The 25,197-nt window shown below is 42.3% G+C and overlaps 1 protein-coding gene across 1 annotated transcript; it reads left to right on the top strand.

Annotated features, from left to right (window-relative positions):
• The first annotated feature begins 888 nt into the window (after nucleotides 1-888).
• On the top strand, nucleotides 889-24,753 carry LOC117501640 (gamma-enolase-like). Its single transcript, XM_034160562.1, is given in 14 exon segments — nucleotides 889-1,005; nucleotides 1,430-1,515; nucleotides 3,975-4,013; nucleotides 4,016-4,069; nucleotides 6,633-6,691; nucleotides 9,085-9,154; nucleotides 9,270-9,403; nucleotides 9,518-9,609; nucleotides 9,801-9,931; nucleotides 13,140-13,337; nucleotides 13,529-13,730; nucleotides 16,948-17,056; nucleotides 17,720-17,778; nucleotides 23,978-24,753. Coding segments are annotated over 13 exon segments (1,302 nt in total). The 5' UTR covers nucleotides 889-1,005; nucleotide 1,430; the 3' UTR covers nucleotides 24,048-24,753.
• Nucleotides 24,754-25,197: the final 444 nt, after the last annotated feature.

Below are 25,197 nucleotides of genomic sequence, written 5' to 3'. Positions count from 1 at the left end.
CTTAGGTCACTGGCTAGAATCCAAGTCTCACAACTATACAGTCAGACAAGAAGCACCAAGCTATATCAGCATCACCAAACGCCACTGACCTTTAACCTCATGACTCCATAAGCGTTTCCCAGGCATCTTTGGATCTCAAAGGCAGAGGACCCAGAGACATGAACATCACTGCTGAGATCATCGAATGTCTCTACAAGTTCAACACACTCACCACATACAGATGCACTTCTGATGGCTGAGTCCAGAAAGTCATTGACAACCTGGATCTTAGTCTTGATTCCACAAAGACGATGGTATTGTCTGCAAACTGAAGGTCAGTCCTTTTCCTCATCAAAAAAGGCACCAAACTCACTGGACTCCATGATGCTATCACACTGCCCTGCCAAGCACAGACCAGAGGAGGAGCCAGGTTAAACTCTAGAAAATCACTAACTGCTCATCAGGCAAATGTTACCCGATGAACATATCGACAGGCATGCACATAACTGGTGCTCAGGTGCTCGTGCAGGCTAAAAATAAATGATTAGCTCCAGAACACTGAGTGAAGAGCTCTCATCATTGCTTTCCTCCTGAGAAGGGCTTCCCTCCCGCACGAGTGCCTGAGCACCAGTTATGCACCTGTATACAGAAGCAAAAAATAATTATTTACTCAAGCTTTCAAGCCTGCCTCAAGCAAAATTAATTATTATTATTATTTATTTATTATCCATTGCTGTCTTACAACTGACTGTAAAATAATCACTGTGGTTCTGAAACAGTTTCGATTTCAGTTGATGGTGTTTGCAGAATTGTTTCATCTGACACGATAATACGAGAGCTGCATCCATTTGTCTGCTGTTGTTGCCTTTTAGGGACTAATGTGACAGCTGGTGATTTCAGTGTCAGCAGTCTGTGGGTGTAAATTCCCTCGAAGCAGAACTGATCAGATCCGATCAGATGATGAGCGTTGCCTTTCCAGTAAGTGTTGCCTGTTCCCAATGGGAATAACAAAGAGCATCAGCGCGAGTGACACAAGCCAATAACTGATCTTCTTTAACAAACGAGATGGCAGGGATTCATTCTGTTTTAGTTTTGATTCTTTCAGCAATGATTCATTGCCCCCCCCCCCCCCCCCAAAAACCCCAAAACAAACAAAAACAGCAAAAATGTCAAAGCAGGCTCTTCTGAGGTCACCTGCACTGACATTTTTCACTTTAATCAAAGATGGATGATATGATTATTACTTCTTACTCTGACTCTTGAGAATGATGCAAATTGCTTTTTTAAAAACAAATCAAGCATTGCATTGAAAAAAATATAGGGTCGATCACAAAGCATGAACTGCAGGATGGAAACATCAAGTCATATTTTCTCTCTCTCTCTCTCTCTCTCTCTCTCTCTCTCTCTCTCTCTCTCTCTCTCTCTCTCTCTCTCTCTCTCTCTCTCTCAGGATGTCGATCGTAAGCATTGTTGCCAGGGAGATCTTGGACTCCCGGGGAAACCCGACTGTGGAAGTGGACCTTCACACAGAAAAAGGTGACTGTGTAGATCAGAGTGAAGAAATGGCAATTTTATTTTCCAAAACATGATAGAATATACTTGCTGTGTTTGTAAATTTGTTTGGACATCAAATGACCTTCATTCGACCTCTGTCCAGATCAATTCAGTCAAAGGAAGATTAGATTTCCTGCAGGCTGAATTATTGGCACTCCTGAAATTTAAGTACAGCATTTAAAATAGTTCAGAAATAAACATAATAAATATGGCATAATAAATAAAGCCGTTTAACCAGGTCAGAAAATACCGGTGTCGCAGACCGAATGGTCCCCCCTAAAAATTGGTCCAGACTGCCTTCACTGCGCATGCATCATTTTGGACCACAGCAGCTCGTCTGAGTTTGACTCTCTACACAGAAAGCGATCAAAGGGAATAATGTGATTATTAACCATCAGATGACAAAGTAAAACCTCTTTAATCATTCTAAAGTCCATTTTAAGCAGAAATGAGGCGATAATCAGTGAGTCGCTACTGACACTTTGAAATGATGGAGGCGTAGTAGTGAACACAGCAGCAAGCAGCTCGTCTGACTGCGGCGCTCTGATTGCTTCCTCCGTCTTTCATTATGAAATAATGCTGAATTAATGTGGAAATGATTGTTGTGCAAAGCTTCAGATATCTGTTGCGGAGACAAATGATAACTGAGTACAGTTTTAAGCAGAAACGAGGTGATAATTGGTGAACCGTGGCTGACACACAGAAATGACGCACGCACAGTGATGGCAGGGCGGACCAATTTTTAAGGGGAGCCGTTCGGTCGGTGACACTGCTTCCCCTATACTTTAAAGGAAAAGAAAACACACTGATAAAATATAGCTGGGAAGATAGACTGTGCTATAAACTAATGACTGATGCATATCAATGAAAATAAGGAGCTCTTTACACCTGACATATCCACCTTGAAAGTTGGTATTAAGCAGAATTCGATTGATTCATGAATGCTGCCATTGACACAATTTTAACCAATCAGAAAAAAAAAACCCTGGATCGCTTGCAGCACTGCTGTGACATAGCTTGAGCACAGACAAGCTACAGATGGTGAACAGGTGGTGATGTAAAAGTCCTCTCTCCCTCTTTGTCTCTCTCCCTCCCTCTCTCTGTCTCTCCCTCGCTGGCCGTTTTCCTGCTGAGCAAACACAAAGCCTTTCAACTCTAAAATAAAGTAATTTCTAAATGTATCATCAGCTCTCACGGGAGTAACTGGATAAACACTAAAGGATTTTGGTGGTTTTCCCGTTCAGCAGGGAGAAAGTGATCTCTGTTCGGCTTGCCCACCGGTTTGCCCTGTAAGCAAACTGGTGGGGTCGAGGGAAGCCGTCTCTGATATGCTGGGAGACTGATCGTTCCAGGCACTTCATGATTATAGCTGTCAGAGCGATGGGTCTGTAATCATTCAGGCTGTCTATGGCAGGTTTTTTGGGGATGGGGATGATGGTGGAGGCCTTCAGACATGTGGGGATGGTGGCATGTGTCAGGGAGAGGTTTTAGAGTTCGGTGAGGATCCCTGCCAGTTGTCTGCACATGCTTTATTCATCACCCCCGGGATACCGTCAGGGCCAGCAGCTTTCCTGGGGTTCACTGCTCCTCGGTTTATCCATACCTCATGCTCCTGGAGAGAGAGAGGTGTGGTTCTGGAACCAGGGGGAGGCATTGACTGCAGGGTGTGGTGGTGGGCTCAAACTGGGCAAAGACGCTGTTTATCTCGTGTGCCAGTGTACTGCTAATGCTGGAGGATTTTGGAGGAGGGTGGCCTTTGCAGCTAGTTAGGGTCTGGATGCCCCTCCGCATCTGACGCAGGTTATTGTCCATCAGGCATCCCTATTTTCATTTGTAGGAGCCCTTGGCCTGTTTGATGCCCTACTCAGGTCAGCTCTGGCGGTACTGTAGAGAGCTCTGTCTACCATCCTGAAGGCCGAGTACGAGCTCTGATCAAGGTCTGGACTTCCTTTGTCATCCATGGCTTCCTGTTTGGAAAGACCCAGATGCATGTGACCTCTGTGATGTTTTCTACATAGCACCTGATGTAGAAGAGGATCATGTCCAGAGAACTGGGCCACATATAAAAAATGTCATAGCTGATGTTCCCTCACAATGCAAGAGATCCTCCTCACCTAAGTCTCCCAAAGTAACCGCTCATTTGATACAAAGTCATTCCAGTAGGACTCAAGGATCCACCACAGAGACCGAGTACCAAAGAAATCCAGTCATCACCTTACATCACTGGTTAGAGTCCAAGTCTCACAATCATACAGTAAGAACCACGACCCAAAAGACACTGATCTTCATTATTCTCCTGCAACCATATCACGATGACAAACACCTCTGTCCAGTGTCCTCATGACATCACAGTTGTGATAACGATATTTACCTCCATCAAGGAGGAAATGTTCCTTTCCTAAGCTTGTTGTGACTGATGTACATCTTTTTGTCTTTTCTAGGTCTGTTCAGGGCTGCTGTACCCAGCGGAGCCTCCACGGGATCTACGAGGCTCTTGAGCTCCGAGATGGAGACAAGAGCCGTTACAAGGGGAAAGGTACAAGATCAAAATATGTATGATTTTGTGTGTCAACTATATGTTTGACCCATTTGTCAAAGAGATGAAACCATTCTGAGAGAAGAATGGGTGGAATCACATCATGACTTCTTCAAGATCCAACCACAACCACAGTGTTCCATTTGTGCCATCACATGTTTGATCTGACGGGACAAACCACGGGTGAAAAATAATCACAGAATAGTAGTAATAACAATGGGGGGGGGGGGGGGGGGGGGGGGGGTGTCAAGCTAAATATAGTAGTGTGCACCCAAACTACTTTAAACAAGCCTTTTTGCGTAATTTACTCAAGTTAGCTCGCTTGACACATTGCTGTATTGACTGTGTCAGCTTGCTAGGCTAGTGAGGTTGTTTACCAATTAGCTGTGATATGGAGGATATTTGTATTACCTTCACACCCACCCCCCCCCCCCCCCCCCCCCCCCCCCCCCCCCCCCCCCCCCCCCCCCCCCCCCCCCCCCCCCCCCCCCCCCCCCACCACCCACACACACACCACACCCAAGAAATGTTGCTAAATAGCACTAACAGTGGTTCTTTAGCTTGTCGTCATATGAAAACCACTTTAGGTGCCTTATAGAACCCGCTGAAGAATCACTTTTAGTGCTATAGCACCATTAGATTTTTCGTGTCTTGTCTTATAACCAACACAAACTATTTGATCCTAATTTTGGAATAATATAACTACAGGCAGAGAGGGATTTTATAAAACTATGTTTTGTAAAACAGTTAGCTAATATGGGAGCCAAAGCTATTTAATGCGCCATTTGCACTTTTAGCTAGCCAGTGTTCATTTTTTGTTCCTGTTCAGTTTCTTTGGTGTTTCTGAAGTATCGAATGTTAAAAAAAGAAGAAAAAAAAGAAAAAGTTGCTTCTTTCTATTCACCACAAAATGATATATACAATGCCTGTGAGAATGTGGATTTGTGGTTATATCATGACTAATAATTTGTTAGTCTCAGCTAAAGACCCTAAGGGCCCTGTCCCACTGGGGAGAGGATTAATTGCGCATGAATTGAGTACACAAATTACGGGCGTTCGTTGTCATCTGCAACAAAAATGGCCAAAAATGACAAATGTCCCAGTATGAATTACGGCTATATTAATAATATATAACAAATATATGATGAACAATCACGGTTATATAACGCATGTAGTGAGGAAACTGATCCGACACATTGAGATTATCACGGCAGTATTACGGGTGTATTATGAATGCATCGCGCACGTTTTGCGCGTGCACGGCATCTGCATTGCGGTCATAAAATAAGCTCACTCGGGCCATCAGCATCACTATTCACATCAACAATACAGGCTCTGGAGCATTTGCTGGACTTGGACAAGTTGATCACAGAGGGTTGTCATGTGAGGGTTAATTGTTCATGAGTTTGGGGAGCAGGAGGGGGGAAGCTGCTCGGGGTGTGAGACGGTGGTTTTTTTTGTTTTTTGAGAGTGTCACAGAAAACAGACTTCAGTGTGAGTTGTGGCTAAACAGCAACTCTTCCTTTTGTTGGTGTTAAATAAAAGTCCTGGATTGCAGCAGCTATTACGTCTTTGTGGATTTACACAGCCGGACTGGCACTGACTGGCAGGTATGTCGCTTTCTGCCACATATAATACTTTCGGTTTACGTGACATGTTTGTTATGCATTCACAGATTGTCCGCAAATCAGCTGCAAAGCAGATGTAGTAAAAATGCTTTATTCGTGGACAATTTGTATGCATTCGCTACAACATATTTTAGTTTGTGATGTGGACATGATAGGCATGCAATATATCTGATTTACATACTGCCCTGGTCCGCTGCCAAGCCGCAAATCCCCGTCAGTTGCGGATATCAGCGGTTAACGGCAGATAGAGTGAGTATGTATTGTATATGACTTGAATATATATGGAGTATGTAAGGCGGGTATTATCCGCATTCAGATTTTTGAACAGCTCAAAAATCCTGGCTGCGGACATGCAAGCCTCTGCAGATGATCACGGGCGTGTTCGGATGACGGCCGACTCATACAGGCATGTTACATGGATATTGCGGATGTTTGGCGAATATGGGCCAATTTTGTGCGCAATCTATATGCAAATCCTCCTAAACGCCAGTGGGACAGGGTCCTAAAACTTCACAGTAGTATGTTCATAAAACTGGTTGTTCGAGTCACATAAAATGTGGTATAACCAGACCAGGATTTGGTATTCGTGTCATAAATCATCATCATGAAGAGGGTGACATGGTGGAGCACTCTTACCTCAAAGCAAGACGGTTTGATTCAAGCCCACCCAGGCCTTTTGGAGCCGTGTCAGTAACGGTTGTAGATGTGGGTCCATAATGGAATCTACTGTGTCAACCATCAGCAAAAGGAGAACAGTCAAAAGAAGCATGACACGGAGTGGTCATTGAGATCTAGCTTGAGGCGACACACCACACACCCACCCACACACACAACATATCCAGCTTTACAATAGCACATCAAAGTTTCCATTCATTTAATGTTTTCTTGTCTCGTTGCTTTTTTCTGACACTTTCTGCCTCTTTCCCCTCCTTTAGGAGTTTTGAAGGCCGTCGGACACATCAATGATACTTTGGGTCCAGCGCTCATCGCATCTGTGAGTCTCCTAATCAGATGTCATGCAGTAACATATTTAAAGTGACAACATCTCCTGTTATTAAGAGTCCAATTTAGGTACAAAACATCTTGGTGATCATTTTGTTGGAACAACTATTTTGGGACCAATGCAAGTCAAAGAAGGTGTGGAGGTTCTTTTCTTTCAGTTCCTGCAGTGATCTGCAGGTATATTAAAGAATTAGAATTAGCAGCTCATACACACATGCAAAATTAAATATATGCTGCAATGCAAGTGAGCCAAGATACCATCTGGTTGTTGGTTTACATGCCAACACTCCCTGTAGGAATTGAAATACCATGGCCAGGTAACATTAGGTTTGGGAACACCTGCTGTCCTCACCACCTCTGTCGCGGGTATGTGGGTCTATGAACCGGTGTTCCTGACTGAACTTTCCCCTCTAAAAATTGGTCTGCCCTGCCTTCACTGCACATGCATCATTTCGGACCACAGCAGCACATCTGAGACTGACTCTCTACAACCAAAGTGATCAAAGGGAATAATGTGATTAATATGTATATGCCGCAGACATGAACGAGTGAAGCTCTTCAGCATCTCACCATGTCATTTAGGTCCTTCAGACTTTTTTTTGGAGCAAATGCTGCAGGGGAACATTAGTATGGCTAAAACCATTCAGCTTCTGGGCTCTGCCCAGACACCCCCCCCCCCCCCATTACAGCCCTCTTAACCCCCTGCCACTTACACATTTTTTTTTAATGTAGATGTAAATTAATAAACTTTTCAGCTAGTTGACAGTAGGGCTGTACAATATGGCCAAATTATCGTATCTCATTATTGTCATATCAATATGATATATGATGTGACTATGATTTCACAAAGTGCAGCAACAGTGAAAATTAAACATTCTTAAACAAAACAGTAATAATATCACACTCATTTTGTACTCATCATAAGGTTAGGATACAGTGCCCTCCAAAAGTATTGGAACACTTGGTATTTCACACATTTTAATTTGTTTATGCCATTTCAAATACAAGAAATACAAAAAAATATAAATAATAAAAATTTTGAAAATGATCTTCCTCAAACTCAAACTGAAAGCAAATCTCTAAAGCGTCATAATACCTGTAAGTACCTTGCGCTGACTCTCTGATCTCTGCTGTTTGTGATTTGATATGAAGAAAATGAGAAATATATTTATTACTTTAATTATTTGCTTAAAATTGCAAAACTATGACTTCATAAGCTTGAAATACCATCGAATTGGTACATTTTCAGCAATATTTCAGTTCATTTTTCAGAAATTCTGCACTGGGTGGCACAGCCAATTTGAACCCGGGAGCCAGGTAGAAATTTGTAGTACCGGGCGGGCCGCCCGGTGCCGCCCACAGTGGCTAGAACCCTAGTACACAGCACCAGCAACTGTACAGGAGGGACCCAGCAGTCAACATGTGTCACTGAATTAAAAATGCATCTCTTTTCAACCAGACGTGCGGTGCCATGACATGTCAATCATCTGTGTCCAATCAGATTTCAGGGGAGTCCAGTGCAACCTTGGCCTCTGTTCTAGCTCCGCCCATGCCAGGAAGTGTTTGACATTTGACATTTCTGGTTTCACTGTGGACTCAAAATTTGGCACTTCCTATTTCAGTCTCAACTTGCCACCAAATTCCTGCGAGATCCCACGAGATCTCGGTTCGTGGGATTCAGGAAGTGTTTGACATAAGCGAGCTTCACGTCGCTTCTGTCGTATTAACCCACAGATGACAAAGTAAACCTCTTAAATCATTCTAAGTCAGCTTTAAGCAGAAATGAGGCGGATAATCGGTGAATTGCTGCTGACACTCCGAAATGACGTCAGACTCACTCGCGCGCTGTGGTGCTTTGATCGCTCCCCCGTCTGTTATTATGAAATAATGCTGAATTTATGTGGAAATGATGTACAAAGCTTCAGATACCCTCTCGCTGAGATAGATGATGACTAGAGTGCAGTTTTAAGCAAGAAACGAGACAATAATTGAAGAATAGCCACTGACCCTCAGAAATAATACTGCTGATGCGCCGAAATGACGCATGCACAGTAAAGGCAGGGTGGACTGATGTTTATGGGGGCCCGTTCGATCAGCGACACCGGTCTAGGTCAAACACTCTATATGGCCACTGTGTCAGAGTTAACCTTACAAATCATGGTAGAATGACCACAAGATAAATAAACAAACAAAAATCAAACAAAGAGATTATAAAGCCTTGATGTTTGTCACAAGCAGGAAATCTAAACTCAGGAAGTGTACGTGAGGTTCTGGTCTCCGTGTCCAAATTCTTTTGGGTGAAGTAACAAGCATGGATTGATTCCTCAGGATGTATGTAGAGAGACAAACAAAGGTATAGTGTTTTGTGTGTATTTCTGTGTACAGGGAATCAGCGTGGTGGAGCAGGAGCAGCTGGACAACATGATGATCGAGATGGACGGCACAGAAAACAAATGTGAGTCAAAACGTGACGGAACCAAGTCGAGATTACTTTATCCGCGAGCCGCCTTTCGGTCTCTCAGCGATATATTTTTAAATAACAATAATTTTCCTGTTCTCTGTCCTGTTAGCTCAGTTTGGTGCTAATGCCATACTGGGCGTGTCTCTGGCCATTTGTAAGGCGGGTGCGGCAGAGAAAGACGTCCCCCTGTACCGCCACATTGCTGATCTGGCCGGAAACACGGAGCTGGTGCTGCCGGTTCCTGTAAGACGCCAATGATACAAAATGTTTTTATTAGAAAAAGATGATTATTTAAAATTTTATAATTTCTGGCTTACTTTTATGCTCTCCTCTCTCCTTGTCTCCTTACCAACTCAGGCTTTTAATGTGATAAATGGAGGCTCTCATGCAGGAAACAAGTTGGCCATGCAGGAGTTCATGGTTCTTCCTGTGGGGGCAGAGTCTTTCAAGTGTGTGTTTTTTTGTAAAACTCTTTTCTGAGCATAAAGAGTGTTTGGTGTCTATAAATTATATTAAAATTTTTCTTTCCGAACATCTGTTCCTGAATCTTGTTCTCTTCTTTGGACTCTCCCTGGTGCCCGACCATATCTCTCCATTCTCTTCCCTCCTTTGTGCCTCCTTCATCTCCTCTTGCTCTCAGGGAGGCATTGAGGATAGGATCGGAGCTGTACCACACGCTGAAGGGGGTGATCCAGCAGAAATACGGTCAGGACGCCACCAATGTGGGAGACGAGGGAGGATTTGCTCCCAACATACTGGAAAACAGTGAAGGTGAGGAAGGGGTTGACTCAGACTGAGCAGTAGTGGGCACAGCTAACTGAAAAGTTAGCACTGGTACCACAGTTTCTTGTACAAAGAGACTGGTAGTATGTTTTTGAAAACATGGCTGTGACTGGTCCATCTGATACGTTGGCCGCTATTGGCTATCACGCCACGCTCTGTGATTGGCTGTGGTGTAACCACTGAAAATGTGAAAAACAAACCGAAAGACTTGAAAAGTGAGACAAACTAGTTGCAAAATGTCGCAGATGTCGGGGGTGGGAGTTTAACTCACCCCTGTCAAACCAAAATGGAAACCAAGTATTTGCTTTGTGTGTCTGGAATTCGCACGGCAACCGAAAACATTTGGAGGTTTGAAACGTTGTAAACAAAGGCTGCAGCCAATCAGAGAGCAGCGTGTCTCAGCCAATCAGCAAAATGTCAGAATCCTGACTAAAAGTCACGTGACCAAATAACCCGATACCGACTCCTTTGCCTTGGCTGGAGGAGTGGAACCAAACTTAACTGAAAGTTAGCTTTGGTAACCATGAAACTGCTAACTGAAAAGTTAACTTTTATAACTCTATAACCATTTACTGCTAAAAGATTTAGGAAGAACTTTTAGTATTGACTCAGTTGCAGCCACATCGGATTACATTCTCGGCTACTGATAAGCCAGTTTCGAGTTTAAGCATCGCAGGGGCTGCTGGGTAAATTCAGGATCACAAACACAAAATGAACGCACGAAAAATAAATAAATAAGAAATAGAACCCTAAACACTGTCATAATTTTTGTATCAAAAGCAGTAAATTGCAGTTTTAAAATTCACAGTTTCTCTCTATATTATATATTTATAAACTGCTAACAGAGCTATGGCTCACCTGTATTGCATTCACAAACACAAAACCACTGCACAAAAAATAAGTAAATAAAAATACTGCTTTTGAGCTGCTTACATAATGTTTTTGTCGACAGTGTAACTTCTTGTCTTCTTAGCAGCACTTGTGTTAGCTACGAGGTGTGTCCAAAAAGTAATGGATCTTTTTATTTTTTTCAAAAACTATATGGATTTCAATCACATGTGATTGCATCAGCCAAGCTTGAACCTTTGTGCGCATGCGTGAGTTTTTTCACGCCTGTTGGTTGCGTCATTCGCCTGTGGGCAGGCTTTGAGTGAGCACTGGTCCTCCCCCTCGTCGGATTTTCATTGTCAGGGAAATGGCTGAGCGACTGCCGCTTTGCTCCATGAAAGTTTTTTCAGAAACTTTGAGAGACAGCCAGGTGGAAACCATTCGGAAAATTCAGATGGCTTTCGGTGAAGATTCTATCGGCGTCACACAGATTAAGGACCATTACAACCGGATTAAAGATGGCCCACACCGGCGGAGGGCGCGCCTCGCTCCGAGCGGCCATCGACAGGCTGAAATGACCAGATCATTTCCAAAGTGCAGGCTGTGTTGATCCGGCACGTCGTGTGACTACCAGAGAAATCGCAGAAAATGTGGACATCAGCACTTTTGCGGCACATTCCACTGTTACAGGAGATTTTGTAATGAAAGACGTGCGGAGGAATTCGCGCGTCGGGACGGAGTCGCTCATGGCTCACAACAAACACCTCCATGTTGGAAGTCTCACAGGACAAGTTGTGGCATGCCCAGCTGTTACACAATTTCTCGGATACTCACTCGACTGAAAAGCCACCGAAAGCCGTCTGAATCTTCAGAATGGTTTCCAACACGGAGGTGTTTGTTGTGCGCCATGAGCGACTCCGTCCCGACGCGCGAATTCCTCCGCACGTCTTTCATTACAAAATCTCCTGTAACAGTGGAATGTGCCGCAAAAGTGCTGATGTCCACATTTTCTGCGATTTCTCTGGTAGTCACACAATGTGCCGGATCAACACAGCCTTCACTTTAGAAATGATCTGGTCGTTTCAGCCTGTCGATGGCCGCTCAGAGCGTGACGCGCCCTCCGCCGGTGTGGGCCATCTTTAATCCGGTTGTAATGGTCCTTAATCTGTGTGACGCCGATAGAATCTTCACCGAAAGCCATCTGACTTTTGCGAATGGTTTCCACCTGGCTGTCTCACACAGTATCTGAAGAAATTTTCATGGAGCAAAGCGGCAGTCGCTCAGCCATTTCCCTGACAATGAAAATCCGACGACGGGGCTGGACCAGTGCTCACTCAAAGCCTGCCCACAGGCGAATGACGCAACTGACAGGCGTGAAAAAACTCACGCATGGGCACGAAGGTTCAAGCTTAGCTGATGCAGGCGCACATGATTCAAATCCATATAGTTTTTGAAAAAATAAAAAGGTCCGTTACTTTTTGGACAGACCTCATACAGTGCATAGAGTGAGTATGTATTGTGTATGAATTGAGTATGTATGGAGTATGTAAGGCGGATGTCATCCGCATTCAGATTTTTGAACAGCTCAAAAATCCTGGCTGTGGACATGCGTGCCTCTGTGGATGATCACGGGCGTGTTCGGATGACGCCCGACTCATACAGGCATGTTACACGGATATTGCGGATGTTTCGCGAATATGGGCCAATTTTGTGCGCAATCCATACGCAAATCCTCCTAAATGCCAGTGGGACAGGGCCCTAAAGTTAGCAGAACTAAATTTAGGGGAAGCTAATTGGTCCACTAATGGGTTTCAAAGTCATCTGAAAAGCTAATCTTCTTACGAAAACATTAGCTTTGCTAATTAGCGGTTAGCAGATTAGCGGAACTCTGCCCACCACTGAGGCTGACATCTCTACTTTACAGTTTTCAATTCACACAATGCCTTTTGGCAAAACCCAAAGATCTGTGAGTGACTTGAGGAAAATTCCTAACTTTTTCATATTTCAGAGCCTGTGACAAAAACTTGTCCTTTTCTCTTGATGGTTTGAATCATACGTAGAATTCAGGCTCAAATGTGAGATGCAACACCATCAACATTATCAACAATTCACAAAACGTCCAACAGTGACTCAGCAAAATATCTACAAAGACAATATCCTGCATCAGCATGTGACTCAGGAGGAAATGGAATTTCCATGTTGTTCGATCCCTAAAACAAATCCTTACTTCAACCATCACCCCAGCTCTTACCTTAAGCCTATACTCCTCTATGTTAATCCATCGTTCTGCTTTAATCTCACTTCCCTTCTCTAATTCTCACTCAGTCATCCCATTTTGTTTTTTCTGTAATGATTCTTCACTCCTCAGCTCTGGACCTGCTGCAGACTGCTATAGAAAAGGCTGGATTCACTGATAAGGTGGTGGTCGGGATGGACGTGGCTGCCTCTGAGTTTTACCGTGATGGGAAATATGACCTGGACTTCAAATCCCCACCGGATCCACAACGACACATTACTGCAGATGAACTGGCTGATATCTACCAGGGCTTCGTCAACAACTACCCAGGTCTAACAGCAGTATTTATCATTTTAATGACTGCAGACCAACACACAGCTGGATTCTGTTTAACATAAATTCAGCAGAACTTGCTACTTATGCAAAGAGTTCCAACATGAAAACCTTCATCTCCTTATTGGCACATGGCACATTCAGAGACTTATGAACCAAAAACAGACTATTTCTGTCTTCTTTCACAGTGGTGTCCATTGAAGACCCATTTGATCAGGATGACTGGGAGGCCTGGTCTCGCCTCACAGCCCAGGTAGGGATCCAGGTAGTTGGGGACGATCTGACTGTGACCAACCCCAAGAGGATAGAAAAGGCTGCAGAGGAACGAGCCTGCAACTGCCTTCTGCTCAAAGTCAACCAGATTGGCACAGTGACGGAGGCGATACAGGCGTACGTTTGCTTGATGTCAAACTTAAATTACAACGGACTTTTGACTGCAGTGTTCAATAGTAGCAGTAGATTCTTAAGTCCCCTTCTCACTTTTAAGAATATGCATCCCAGAAGGTCATGGTTTGAAATCAAGTCATTTCCTTGGGAAACCATAAAGTCTCCAGAGAGTGAGGATACAGTAGTGTTCAGAATAATAGTAGTGCTATGTGACTAAAAAGATTAATCCAGGTTTTGAATATATTTCTTATTGTTACATGGGAAACAAGGTACCAGTAGATTCAGTAGATTCTCACAAATCCAACAAAACCAAGCATTCATGATATGCACACTCTTAAGGCTATGAAATTGGGCTATTAGTAAAAAAAAGTAGAAAAGGGGGTGTTCACAATAATACAGCCGTGTTGGAGCCATGATTCATGTCAGTCCTCTTGGTGCAACAGCTCTCCAAGGTGTGATCACTCCTTTTTAGATGCAGACCAATGAGCAGATCTGATTTGATGCAGGTGTTAGTTTTGGGGATGAAAATTTACAGGGTGATTCCATAATTTATTCCTCAGAATTGAGTGAGTCCATATTTTTTTCCCTCTGCTTGGTCTAAAAAAGTAACCGTTACTGACTGCCACAATTTTTTTTCTTGATTTCTTATAGTGTTTCTTAAAGCCAGAAAGTTGCCATTTGAAATGACTTTAGTTTTGTGTCATATCTGTGATCTGCTTTTTTTCTACAAAATTAAACAACTGAATGAACATCCTCCGAGGCCGGTGATTCCATAATTATTGCTGTTGACGCTACAAACCCAAAGCTATTATGTTCAAACTGCTTTTTTAGCAATCCTGTGAATCACTAAACTAGTACTTAGTTGTATAACCACAGTTTTTCATGATTTCTTCACATCTGCGAGGCATTAATTTTGCTCATTTACTAGTGTGCTTGGGGTCATTGTCTTGTTGAAACACCCATTTCAAGGGCATGTCCTTTTCAGCATAAGGCAACATGACCTCTTCAAGTATTTTGACATATCCAAACTGATCCATGATACCTGGTATGCGATATATAGGCCCAACACCATAGTAGGAGAAACATGCCCATATCATGATGCTTGCACCACCATGCTTCACTGTCTTCACTGTGAACTGTGGCTTGAATTCAGAGTTTGGGGGTCATCTCACAAACTGTCTGCGGCCCTTGGACTCAAAAAGAAGAGTTTTACTCTCATCAGTCCACAAAATATTCCTCCATTTCTCTTTAGGCCAGTTGATGTGTTCTTTGGCAAATTGTAACCTCTTCTGCACATGTCTTTTATTTAACAGAGGGACTTTGCGGGGGATTCTTGCAAATAAATTAGCTTCACACAGGCGTCTTCTGTCACAGCACTTACAGGTAACTCCAGACTGTCTTTGATCATCCTGGAGCTGATCAGTGGGTGAGCCTTTGCCATTCTGGTTATTCTTCTATCCATTTTGATGGTTGTTTTCCATTTTCTTCCACACGTCTCTGTTTTTTTTTTGTCCATTTTAAAGCATTGGAGATCATTGTAGATGAACAGCCTATAATTTTTTGCACCTGCGTATAAGTTTTCCCCTCTCCAATCAACCTTTTAATCAAACTACGCTGTTCTTCTGAACAATGTCTTGAACGTCCCATTTTCCTCAGGCTTTCAAAGAGAAAAGCATGTTCAACAGGTACTGGCTTCATCCTTAAATAGGGGACACCTGATTCACACCTGTTTGTTCCACAAAATTGACGAACTCACTGACTGAATGCCACACTACTATTATTGTGAACACCCCCTTTTCTACTTTTTTTTACTAATAGCCCAATTTTGTAGCCTTAAGAGTGTGCATATCATGAATGCTTGGTCTTGTTGGATTTGTGAGAATCTACTGAATCTACTGGTACCTTGCTTCCCATGTAACAATAACAAATATACTCAAAACCTAGATTAATCTTTTTAGTCACATAGCACTACTATTATTCTGAACACTACTGTAAATGGACTGCATTTCTATAAAGCGTTTCCATCTGCTTCAGGTTCACCCAGTGGACCTTAGTGATTTTTCAATCCGTTGGGGAACCTAGATAGGTGGCTCATTAAGGCCACCTAGGATCCTCTGGGTGGCCTTAGTGAGCTGGGGTACTCAGTCATTGTACTGTGGTCTTGTTTTAACCTTGGCTGAATTTTCAAGATCTTTGAAAATTCTTTTTTCTGCAGAAGTCTTTGACCTTTGGCAGTCCCTTCCGTTTCTGTGGAGCTTCTAACATTGCCACACATGCTGTAACATCACTAGTAGGTTTTCTGGAAGCACCTTGGTTTTGGTGAAGTTATGCTACAGGGCTGTGTGTACCGCTATGCTAGGGTTGTCTTTGTAAACATTATGTGGTACAAGCCAGCATGGTACACTACACTGAAAAAAGTGAAACTTAAAAGAAGCAATAATTTGTTACATCTAAATTTGGTAGCTTCTCTCAATGTACACATGTAGAATTTAACATATCAACCATATTATAAATATCCTTTAAGTGAAACTAATAAATGTAAGCATAACAATAGAGTAATATTTAAAAGCTGATGCCAGTTTCTTTTTTTTCCATCTTAGAACAGTGCGTTATGTCATCATATCACATGCCAGATCATATTTGTGGGCAACAGTGATCCTCACATGCCTGTTTGTCATAGTTTTAGATCACGTCCTTCAAGGATTCCTATCTGTGAAAGTGAGAACTGGGCTGAAGACACGTGATCAGGATCATTATGTACTTTTATTGGAATTTTGAGGGGATTACTAACATTTGTGAACATTAATGGTGGATTACGGTCACAAATATCGTAAAACTCAATTTGCGACCGTAAAATCTAGCATGAACATCTGCAAATCATCAGACACAACAGGGTTATTCCATAATTTTAATGTATCATTTTTACAAATCCAAAATGGTGGCTTCTGGTGGCTGTTGCACACACTTAAAAAATGCATATTTTCTCAAATCTCCACAAAATTCTAAAAAGAACTAGTACATGAACATTGTGAACCTAATAGACACACTTGTGTTCCCATGCATGGTGCAAAAACAGGATCTGCCACTGTTTAAGGTGGCATACTGCTACAATTACAAAAACCACCCTGTCTGCAACAAAATGCAATAAAAACTAAAATATATGACATAAAGTGATTGAGCCCAGAACATTGTGAATCTGTGAATGAATCTTTACATTCAGGTGTAAGCTGGCTCAGGCTAATGGCTGGGGTGTGATGGTGAGCCATCGTTCGGGAGAGACAGAGGACACTTTCATCGCTGACCTGGTGGTGGGACTCTGCACTGGACAGGTGGACACAGACACAGCTTTACATCTGCAAGCAAAGTTATGCTTCCACTCATAGCTATAATATGAGGGCAGCTCAACAGGAAGGACAGGAATTCTTGAAACAAATTCCATACTGGGGTGGGGAAAGCAGACACATCATTTAAAGCAGGGGTGCCCAAGTTCGGTCCTTGAGATCTACCTTCATGACACTCTTAGTTGTCTCCCTGCTCCAACACACCTGAAAGACTCATTAGCAGGCTTTTGACAAGCCTTTCATTGGATTCAGGTGTGTTGGAGCAGGGAGACAACTAAGAGTCTCATGAAGGTAGATCTTGAGGACCGAACTTGGGCACCCCTGATTTAAAGCATTTTTATGTGGTAAGATAGGCCATTTATTTATTTTTTAATGAGCCAGTTGTGGTTAAAAGGATCTGTCTATCCCTTGAATTCACTGACCACAATGGGATGTGAACCTCCATAAAAAACACAACTGTTATTTTTAGAATTTTTTTTAATAAAACACCAAATAGTTTGTACTTGTGGAGGCATTTTTAGAAAATTTTGTGAAGACTTGACTCAAACCTGGATGTGTAAAAAGACAGAACCAGGATATTAACGTTGTAAAGTAGGTGGATTTGGGTTTGGGTTGTATTGAATGATCAATCCCTCCATGATGTTTCTGCAGATTAAGACTGGTGCCCCCTGCAGGTCTGAGAGGCTGGCCAAGTACAACCAGTTAATGAGGTCTGTGTACTGCTATATTTCACCCCCTGTGCTTGATGTCTTTTATTTGAGACCACAAGACAGTGTAGACGCTTTGAAACTATGACCAGTCCATGTTGAAAAAAGGAAATGTCACCTACTTTCAAACTGCCCAGTTTAATCGGCACCAACACAAAACTCAGGGTTCAATTGGAAATCCTTGTGCACACTTCTCAGGCAGCCACTCTGTTTTGAGATCTTCTCAAAGGACAGTCTGAGTCCACTTGGAGATGGTCCAGCATGAATCCAGCTGGCTGGATGGGGCCCAGAGGACACCCATGAGATGCCAGGCTGTGAACGTAGCTCTTTACTTGCAGGAGATAAGGATGCACCGCACGTCTGCTGGGGTCGTTGCCAGTCAGGGTCCGAAGCAGTTCTGTGAGGCAGCAGTGTGCACGACCCGTGCATCATCTCGAACTTGATCGAAGATTTGATTTTGCACCTTGCTTTTACATATCATCAGTCAAAATCTACATGGGCAAATTCTGCACAGCAGCTAGATGTTAATCTCACAGTAGCAAATTAATTGATTAAATTGGTCCAGAGCACTGAGACTTTATATGGCAACTTCCTCACGCACATAAGGCTGACTGTAACTTTACAAGTTAGTGGGTTAATGTTATCAAGTTATGTTATTTTGTGTAATTCCTGAACCCCCAGTTGGGGGACCTTCGGAGAAAGTTTTCAAAACAGGCTATAAGACAATGCACTAATTACAGAAAACATAGTAACACTGCATATCAAATTAAACAGCAAGCGCTACAAGGCTATCTAAACTGTTTTTACCGGACACAAACACAACTCTGATGATACGTAAATGAATTACTTTAGAACAAATTCCAAAAACCTTACTTTTGTCAACCCACTTGCCACATTTCTGTCTCCAGGACAGCAGGGGGGTTTATTCCCGGTTGGCTGTGTGATCATGTTCTCATGTTCTCAGCTGATTCCTCTGGATGCAGCACTCAGTTTTTGGTTGTGTACAGAAGCGCAGCGTTGCACAGACTTGCATGCAGTAACGCTGTGCTGTGCAGACCTGCTTAAAACTGTGTCCAGCGCTCTACGCCAAAGAAAATTAAACATGTTTAATTTCTTCCATCCTACGCGCGTAGCCCTCAACATACTGCTGCGTAAGGAGAAAAAACTCGACGTAGAGCTGCTAAAAATTGGCGTAGAGCTGCTCAACTCGGCGTAGACGATACGCCACAATGAGCAGCTCTACGAATACGCCAATGTGAAAGGGGCTTAAGTGTAATGAATGAAAAACGTATCTGTTCCATGTGTCTCGGATCTCTGCCTCCTGGTTGGCTGGGGGTGATGACAATCTTGTTTTGCAAGTATTAGTCTCATTCTATTGGCTGCCACGATTGTCGATGGTGTCAATCATGCAAATTGACCAATCCGCCACAGGGGTAGGTCTCGGCGTAAAAGCTTGCTTGAGGAATCGGCCATTACGCATGAGGGCGCATGACTCATCGGAGCTTATTCAAGTGACGCTGTTTTTTTATTACAATTATTAGTTTATTTTATTACAATTTGAGGGGTAGATTGCGTGTTTAGCCATTTTTATTACAATTATTAAACAATGTCCAAAAAGAGGTACACCGCGTCGGAAGCTGGATGACGACGAGTGCCAGATACATGTGGACGACTCGTCATCAGATGATGAAGACCTTTGGCATCCAGAAAATAGCCACAGTGAATCGGAATACTATCCTCCATCAGATTCAGAAAGGTATGCAATGCAAATAATAACGTGTATATATTAGTGTTATATAGCACATTTTTGGGTACCCAATTGCAATATTCATTCATTCCTCAGTCACACAATGGTGGTGTAGTAATAACCTTTTTACATTAACGTTATTCAAGATTCAAAGCTTTTATTGTCATATGCACAGTAAAGAAACACGTTTCCCTGTACAATGAAATTCTTACTTTGCTGCCCACACTGGATGCCCAAATATATATATATATAAATGACTCTAAGTATAAAATATCTAAATATAATGGGAAAAAATATGAAATAACATAAAATAAGCATGCTGGTAAAAACAATAGAATATAACAAAGCAATATACTAAAATAGAAATATACATTATAAGAGGGGAAATCTAAAATATACTTGTGTAATGGCCTATGTACATAATAGTGCATCAGTGTGCAACATTCAGCAGTAAATGGTTTAGTGCAATTGACCCAATGAGCCAAGTTAACAGGTGTTGTAGTGCAATAGAATGAAGTGTCCGTAATATAATAAGGTGTCCAGTAGAAGATAATTATGTGTTGTTATTATTGCAGAAGTTTATTGTGTAGCTTATTTTATGGTCTCAGCAACACATTTCAGAATATAGAGCTGATCTCGCTGATTGTATTGCAGCTCTTTCAGAGCAGAAGAGTGGCCTTGTTATCCAGTGTAAATGTTACATGGAGATATGAAATACAATGACATATGTAGGTGTGTATGTGTGTGTATCTACGAATATATATGATTACATGTAGTGACACTGACACTGAATAAATTAATTTACTTTTTTAAATGTGTTTACAGTGAAGAAGATTACAACCCACTCAAAAGAGGAACTAAACAGCAGGCTCCAACACCACCCCCAACACTATCACCTCAGCCATTGTCTCCAGGAGCTGCATCAACACCTCAGCCAAGCCCAATACCTCAGCCGTTGTTTCCATCACCACCACCACCCTCCACCAAAAAAAGACAGTCACAGGGGACAACTCCTCCATCAAAAAAGAAAGCCCAGAAAACTAAACATAGAACTCCACAGAGTGAGGAGGAGAACAGGTGGCATGGCAGGGACGAGGTGGACATTACACCCAGTCCTCCCTGGTTCATGCCAGCCAGCGCCCCCAGGTCCTAACATTGACACCTCAAAAACACGGTCTCCCCTCAATTTATTACAGCTTTTCTTCTCGGCCTCTGTTGTCAAAACTGTCGCCGACAACACAAATGCCAATGCTGCCAGAAAAAAGGCAGCTGGGATGGCATGCCAATGGCAGAGGTCCTTACAGTGAAGGACTTTATTTACAAGTTTTTGTCCATCATACCTTTTACCGGCTTTGTTACCCTTCACCATAGGGCTGATCTGTGGAGAACAAAATGGACTTACAACTTCCCCTTCACCAGGGACACTATAAAAAGAGACCACTTTGAGTCTACTGTCTGTTCACTCCATCTCAGTAACCCCACAGAGGATGACGAAAATGAGAAGAAGAACACCACACCCGGATATGTCCAACTACACAAAATAAAACCCCTGTACACAGAGATCACGTCTGCTTGCAAAGCGTACTTCCAACCAGGCAGAAATATATCCATTGATGAGCGTATGGTTGCCACCAAAGCGAGGATCAGCATGAAGTAGTACACCAAAGACAAACCCACCAATTGGGGCTATAAACTTTTTGTGCTTGCTGACTCCAAAATAGGCTACACATGGAATTTTTTTGTTTACACTGGAAAAGCCCCCTCCACCCCATTCCCTTACCCCCCCAGGCCTGAGCTACACCTCTGTTATGGACCTTCTTCCAAGGCAGCTTCATGGTAGTGGGTCCAGACTGTTTACAGACAATTTTTACACAAGCCCTATTTTGCTGAATGACCTCTACAAAATTAACATTGGTGCTTGTGGAACTATTAGAAGAAACCAAGTTGGCTTCCCACAGACTCAAAACAATGACCTGCCCAAAAAGGCCAAGAGAGGAGACATGCACTGGATCAGAGATGGCGACCTGTTGTTTGTGAAGTGGATGGACACGAGGGAGGTGACAATGTGCTCCACAATCCATACAGCAGACAGTGGCCTGACAGTATCTAGAAAGGTAAAGGAGGGTGGCAGGTGGCAAAACAAAGATATTCCTATGCCGGACTGCATCAAGGACTACAACGCAAATATGGGGGGTGTGGACTTACCCGATGTACTTATTGGTTATTACATTGTCCACCACAAAACTACGAAGTGGTATAAGACATTTTTTTTATCACTTTGTTGACATCGCTGTGGTAAACAACTTCCTTTTGTACAAGGAGCTGTCGCCCATCACCCAAAAAATCTTCAGGAACAGTTAGCTGAGGAGATGCTCCACTTTGCCGTAGCACCTGAAGCCTCCACAAAGGCTTCCCCCACAGCCTCAGCTGCAGGAGTCCCTAAATCCACCACAATGTGTATGTCTAATTTATATGATGGGACTAGGGTCAGGAAACACTGCAAATGGTGCCTGGACCATGGCATCCCAAGAGTAAAGACAAGCTTTTATTGCACAAAGTGTAATGTGCCTCTGTGTCTGAACTCAAAAAAGAATAGCTTCATGCTGTGTCACGGGCAGTAACTAAACTGTAAATAGTAGTTGTGTGTTTTAATAATTTGCATGTTGTAAATAGTTTGTTCTGAAAGTTTGCACAGTTCAGTAAATTCATTCATAGAAAATCATTCACATGCTGTATGTGGTCATTTTTGTTGGTAATATAGGTATATAAATATAAACACACACACACACACACACACACACACACACACACACACACACACACACACACACACACACACACACACACACACACACACACATATATATATATATATTATTGCATTATACAGTGGCTTGCAAAAGTATTCAGCCTCTTGGTATTTCATACATTTTAATTTGTTTATGGCATTTCAAATACAAAAAGTAAATCAGGCTTCTCAATATAAGAATTTCTAAAATTATATTCCTTAGACTCAAACTGAAAACAAATCTCTACAACTTGTTATAAATGAATTAAAATAAAAATATTATTAGGTCCTGTAACATCCTGAAGTTGAAGTAATTTCATACAGTAAAACCTAAATATTTTAAACTTTCCTGAAGGTGGATTGCCTCAGATGTGCAGAGCGGATCAAACAGGGAGCTCGTGGACTGGGGGACATCTGGTGGATTAAGGCCGTGGTGAAGCATCGCGAGAATTTAGGGTCGGGTTGTCCTTGGAGACACTGTCTTTGTCATTGTGGAGCTAAGCAACATAGTAGTCAGTGTCACCCGACATGTGCGGTCCATTCAGCAGGAGACAGAACAGGAAGGTGGGATCGGCTCAGCATTGTAATCCAATCTGAGGACTACTGAGGAGACTTACGGGCATTAGCCAGCAGTCAACGCTAATCACTGCTGTCAAGCTTTTGCACGTCAGACAGACTTTTCTTAATTTATTTAAATTAGAGCCTAAGTCCAGGTCAGTGCTACACTGCTGCGGAGGATTCTTGGGTACCGATGGAAAAACTTTCTGTTAAATGAATGGCTAATCAATTAGCAAGGTGCAATCCAGACTGAAATATGAATGTGCATGTATTATTCCAGTGCATCTCTATGGAAAACATGGATGCCTGTAATATTTGTGTGGCTCAGGATTTAGAGTGAGACATTCTGAAAGTTGGCTGGGGGTCTGAGGCCCGCTGTAGGATCCCCTGGATTTTATACAAAATTTGACTTATTTTAAGCCTTATTTTAGCAGCACAGCAGACCCTTGAAAAATATTTCATCCAGATCCTAAAAAATGTGGAATTCAGGAAAAATCCTTTTTAGTACAAAATTCTCATGCCTGTTTGGGTCATTGAGCCACTTTATACAATATTTTGGGAGGGGGATTGTCACAAGTTTGCAATCCATTGCCATACTGACAACAACACCGAGATCCACAACTAAAGTTTGTACCCAGATACGTGTATTGCATACAACCAACCATCATATGAGTAAAAATCAAAGACATAGTAATTCTGCTTACTGCATGCTGTGTGCATCGCCATGTTACCGTGACGTCACGTTTCCAACTTGGAATTCCAATTTGAATGCACTTTTCCAATCCTTAATACCTTTTTTTCCGAGTACAATGGGGCAGGGTTCTAGCCACGGTGGGCGACGCGGGGCGGCTCGACCCGGTACTGCAAATTTCCGCCTGGCTCTTGGGTTCAAATTGGCTGTGCCACCCAGAACAGAATTTTTGAAAAATGAACTGAAATGTTGCTGAAAATGTGCCAATTCACTCGTATTTCAAGCTTATAGAGTCATAGTTTTGCAATTTTAAACCAATAATTCTCTTCCCAAGGGAATAATAAAGTTCTATCTAATCTAATCAGGACACAGACAAATTCTCACATCAAGTTGTCTTCTTGCTTTTGTCTCCTTGTAGGATCGAGGAGGAGTTGGGCGACCAAGCTCGTTTTGCAGGCCATAACTTCAGAAACCCCAGCGTCCTGTGAAAGCGCACGACAGACAGGCGACTGACATGTGGTCACACAGATGCAGACACGACGACACACCAATACACAAAAGAGACAAAACAAAAAAATTATGCACTGGACTTTTGGGAAGGGAGACGATGCCGTATGCACATGAGTATGCAAATGTAATACACGCAGGGGAACAAGATTAAAAAATAAACTTTATAAGCCAGACATGCACTGTTACTGTAGTTTTAAAGGCATTAGTTGGTGTCCAGCTGGAGGACAGACTGCAGAAATAAAGAGCTTTGTTTTACGCAGCAAACATAATAAACAGGTACTAAATACAGCAGCATGCAGTTGAAAATAAAACTCGCACTTTGAAGGATTAACACACGATCCACTACACAGTCTCTCACCCGGAACACTAATGCACCCACTTCTGTCCTCCATCGCTTCATTTTCTTCATTGTGCCGTTTCTCTGTTCTTCTGCCCTGATGTGACCACGACTGATGATTTCTCAGTCATGCTTAAAGTCCCCTAATAATAATAATCATAATAATCATAATAATGATCATTAAAATAACCCTCTGAACCCTAAATCCTTCTGTTCCTCTTCAATGTCTGTAGATTAGCTGTTGAAAAAGACAAAAGGGAATCATTTAAAATGTAATAAACAGAATGCTTGACATTGAAAATAATGTGAAAATATGTCAAATAAAAAGATTTACAGTTTTAATCACAGCTGGGCGTCAGTTCTCTCTTTTGTGTCTGTTGTTTGCCATTTGAAGAAATATTAAAGAAAAAAAGATCGATACACATATAGGTTTTACTTTTATGACAAAACTAGGCACTGCCTTTTCACAATAATTTTATTTTGATAACTTTGTGTTTGTTTCTCTTTGCAGACAGAAAATCTATTTCTTAAAAAAGAAAAAGAAAATAATAATATCAAAGGATTTGTGGAGATATACAGTGAGGAAAATAAGTATTTGAACACCCTGCAATTTTGGCAAGTTCTCCCACTTAGAAATCATGGAGGGGTCTGAAATAAAAAAAAAAACAAAAAATCCGGAAATCACAATGTATGATTTTTTAAAATAATTTATTTGTATGTTTCTGCTACAAATAAGTATTTGAACACCTACCAAAGTGGAAGAAACACAAGATGACTGTCAATCTCCCTTG

This window comes from Thalassophryne amazonica, chromosome 20, assembly GCF_902500255.1.
Source record: "Thalassophryne amazonica chromosome 20, fThaAma1.1, whole genome shotgun sequence".
Lineage (NCBI taxonomy): Eukaryota > Metazoa > Chordata > Actinopteri > Batrachoidiformes > Batrachoididae > Thalassophryne > Thalassophryne amazonica.
This window is presented reverse-complemented; position numbering and strand designations above follow the sequence as displayed.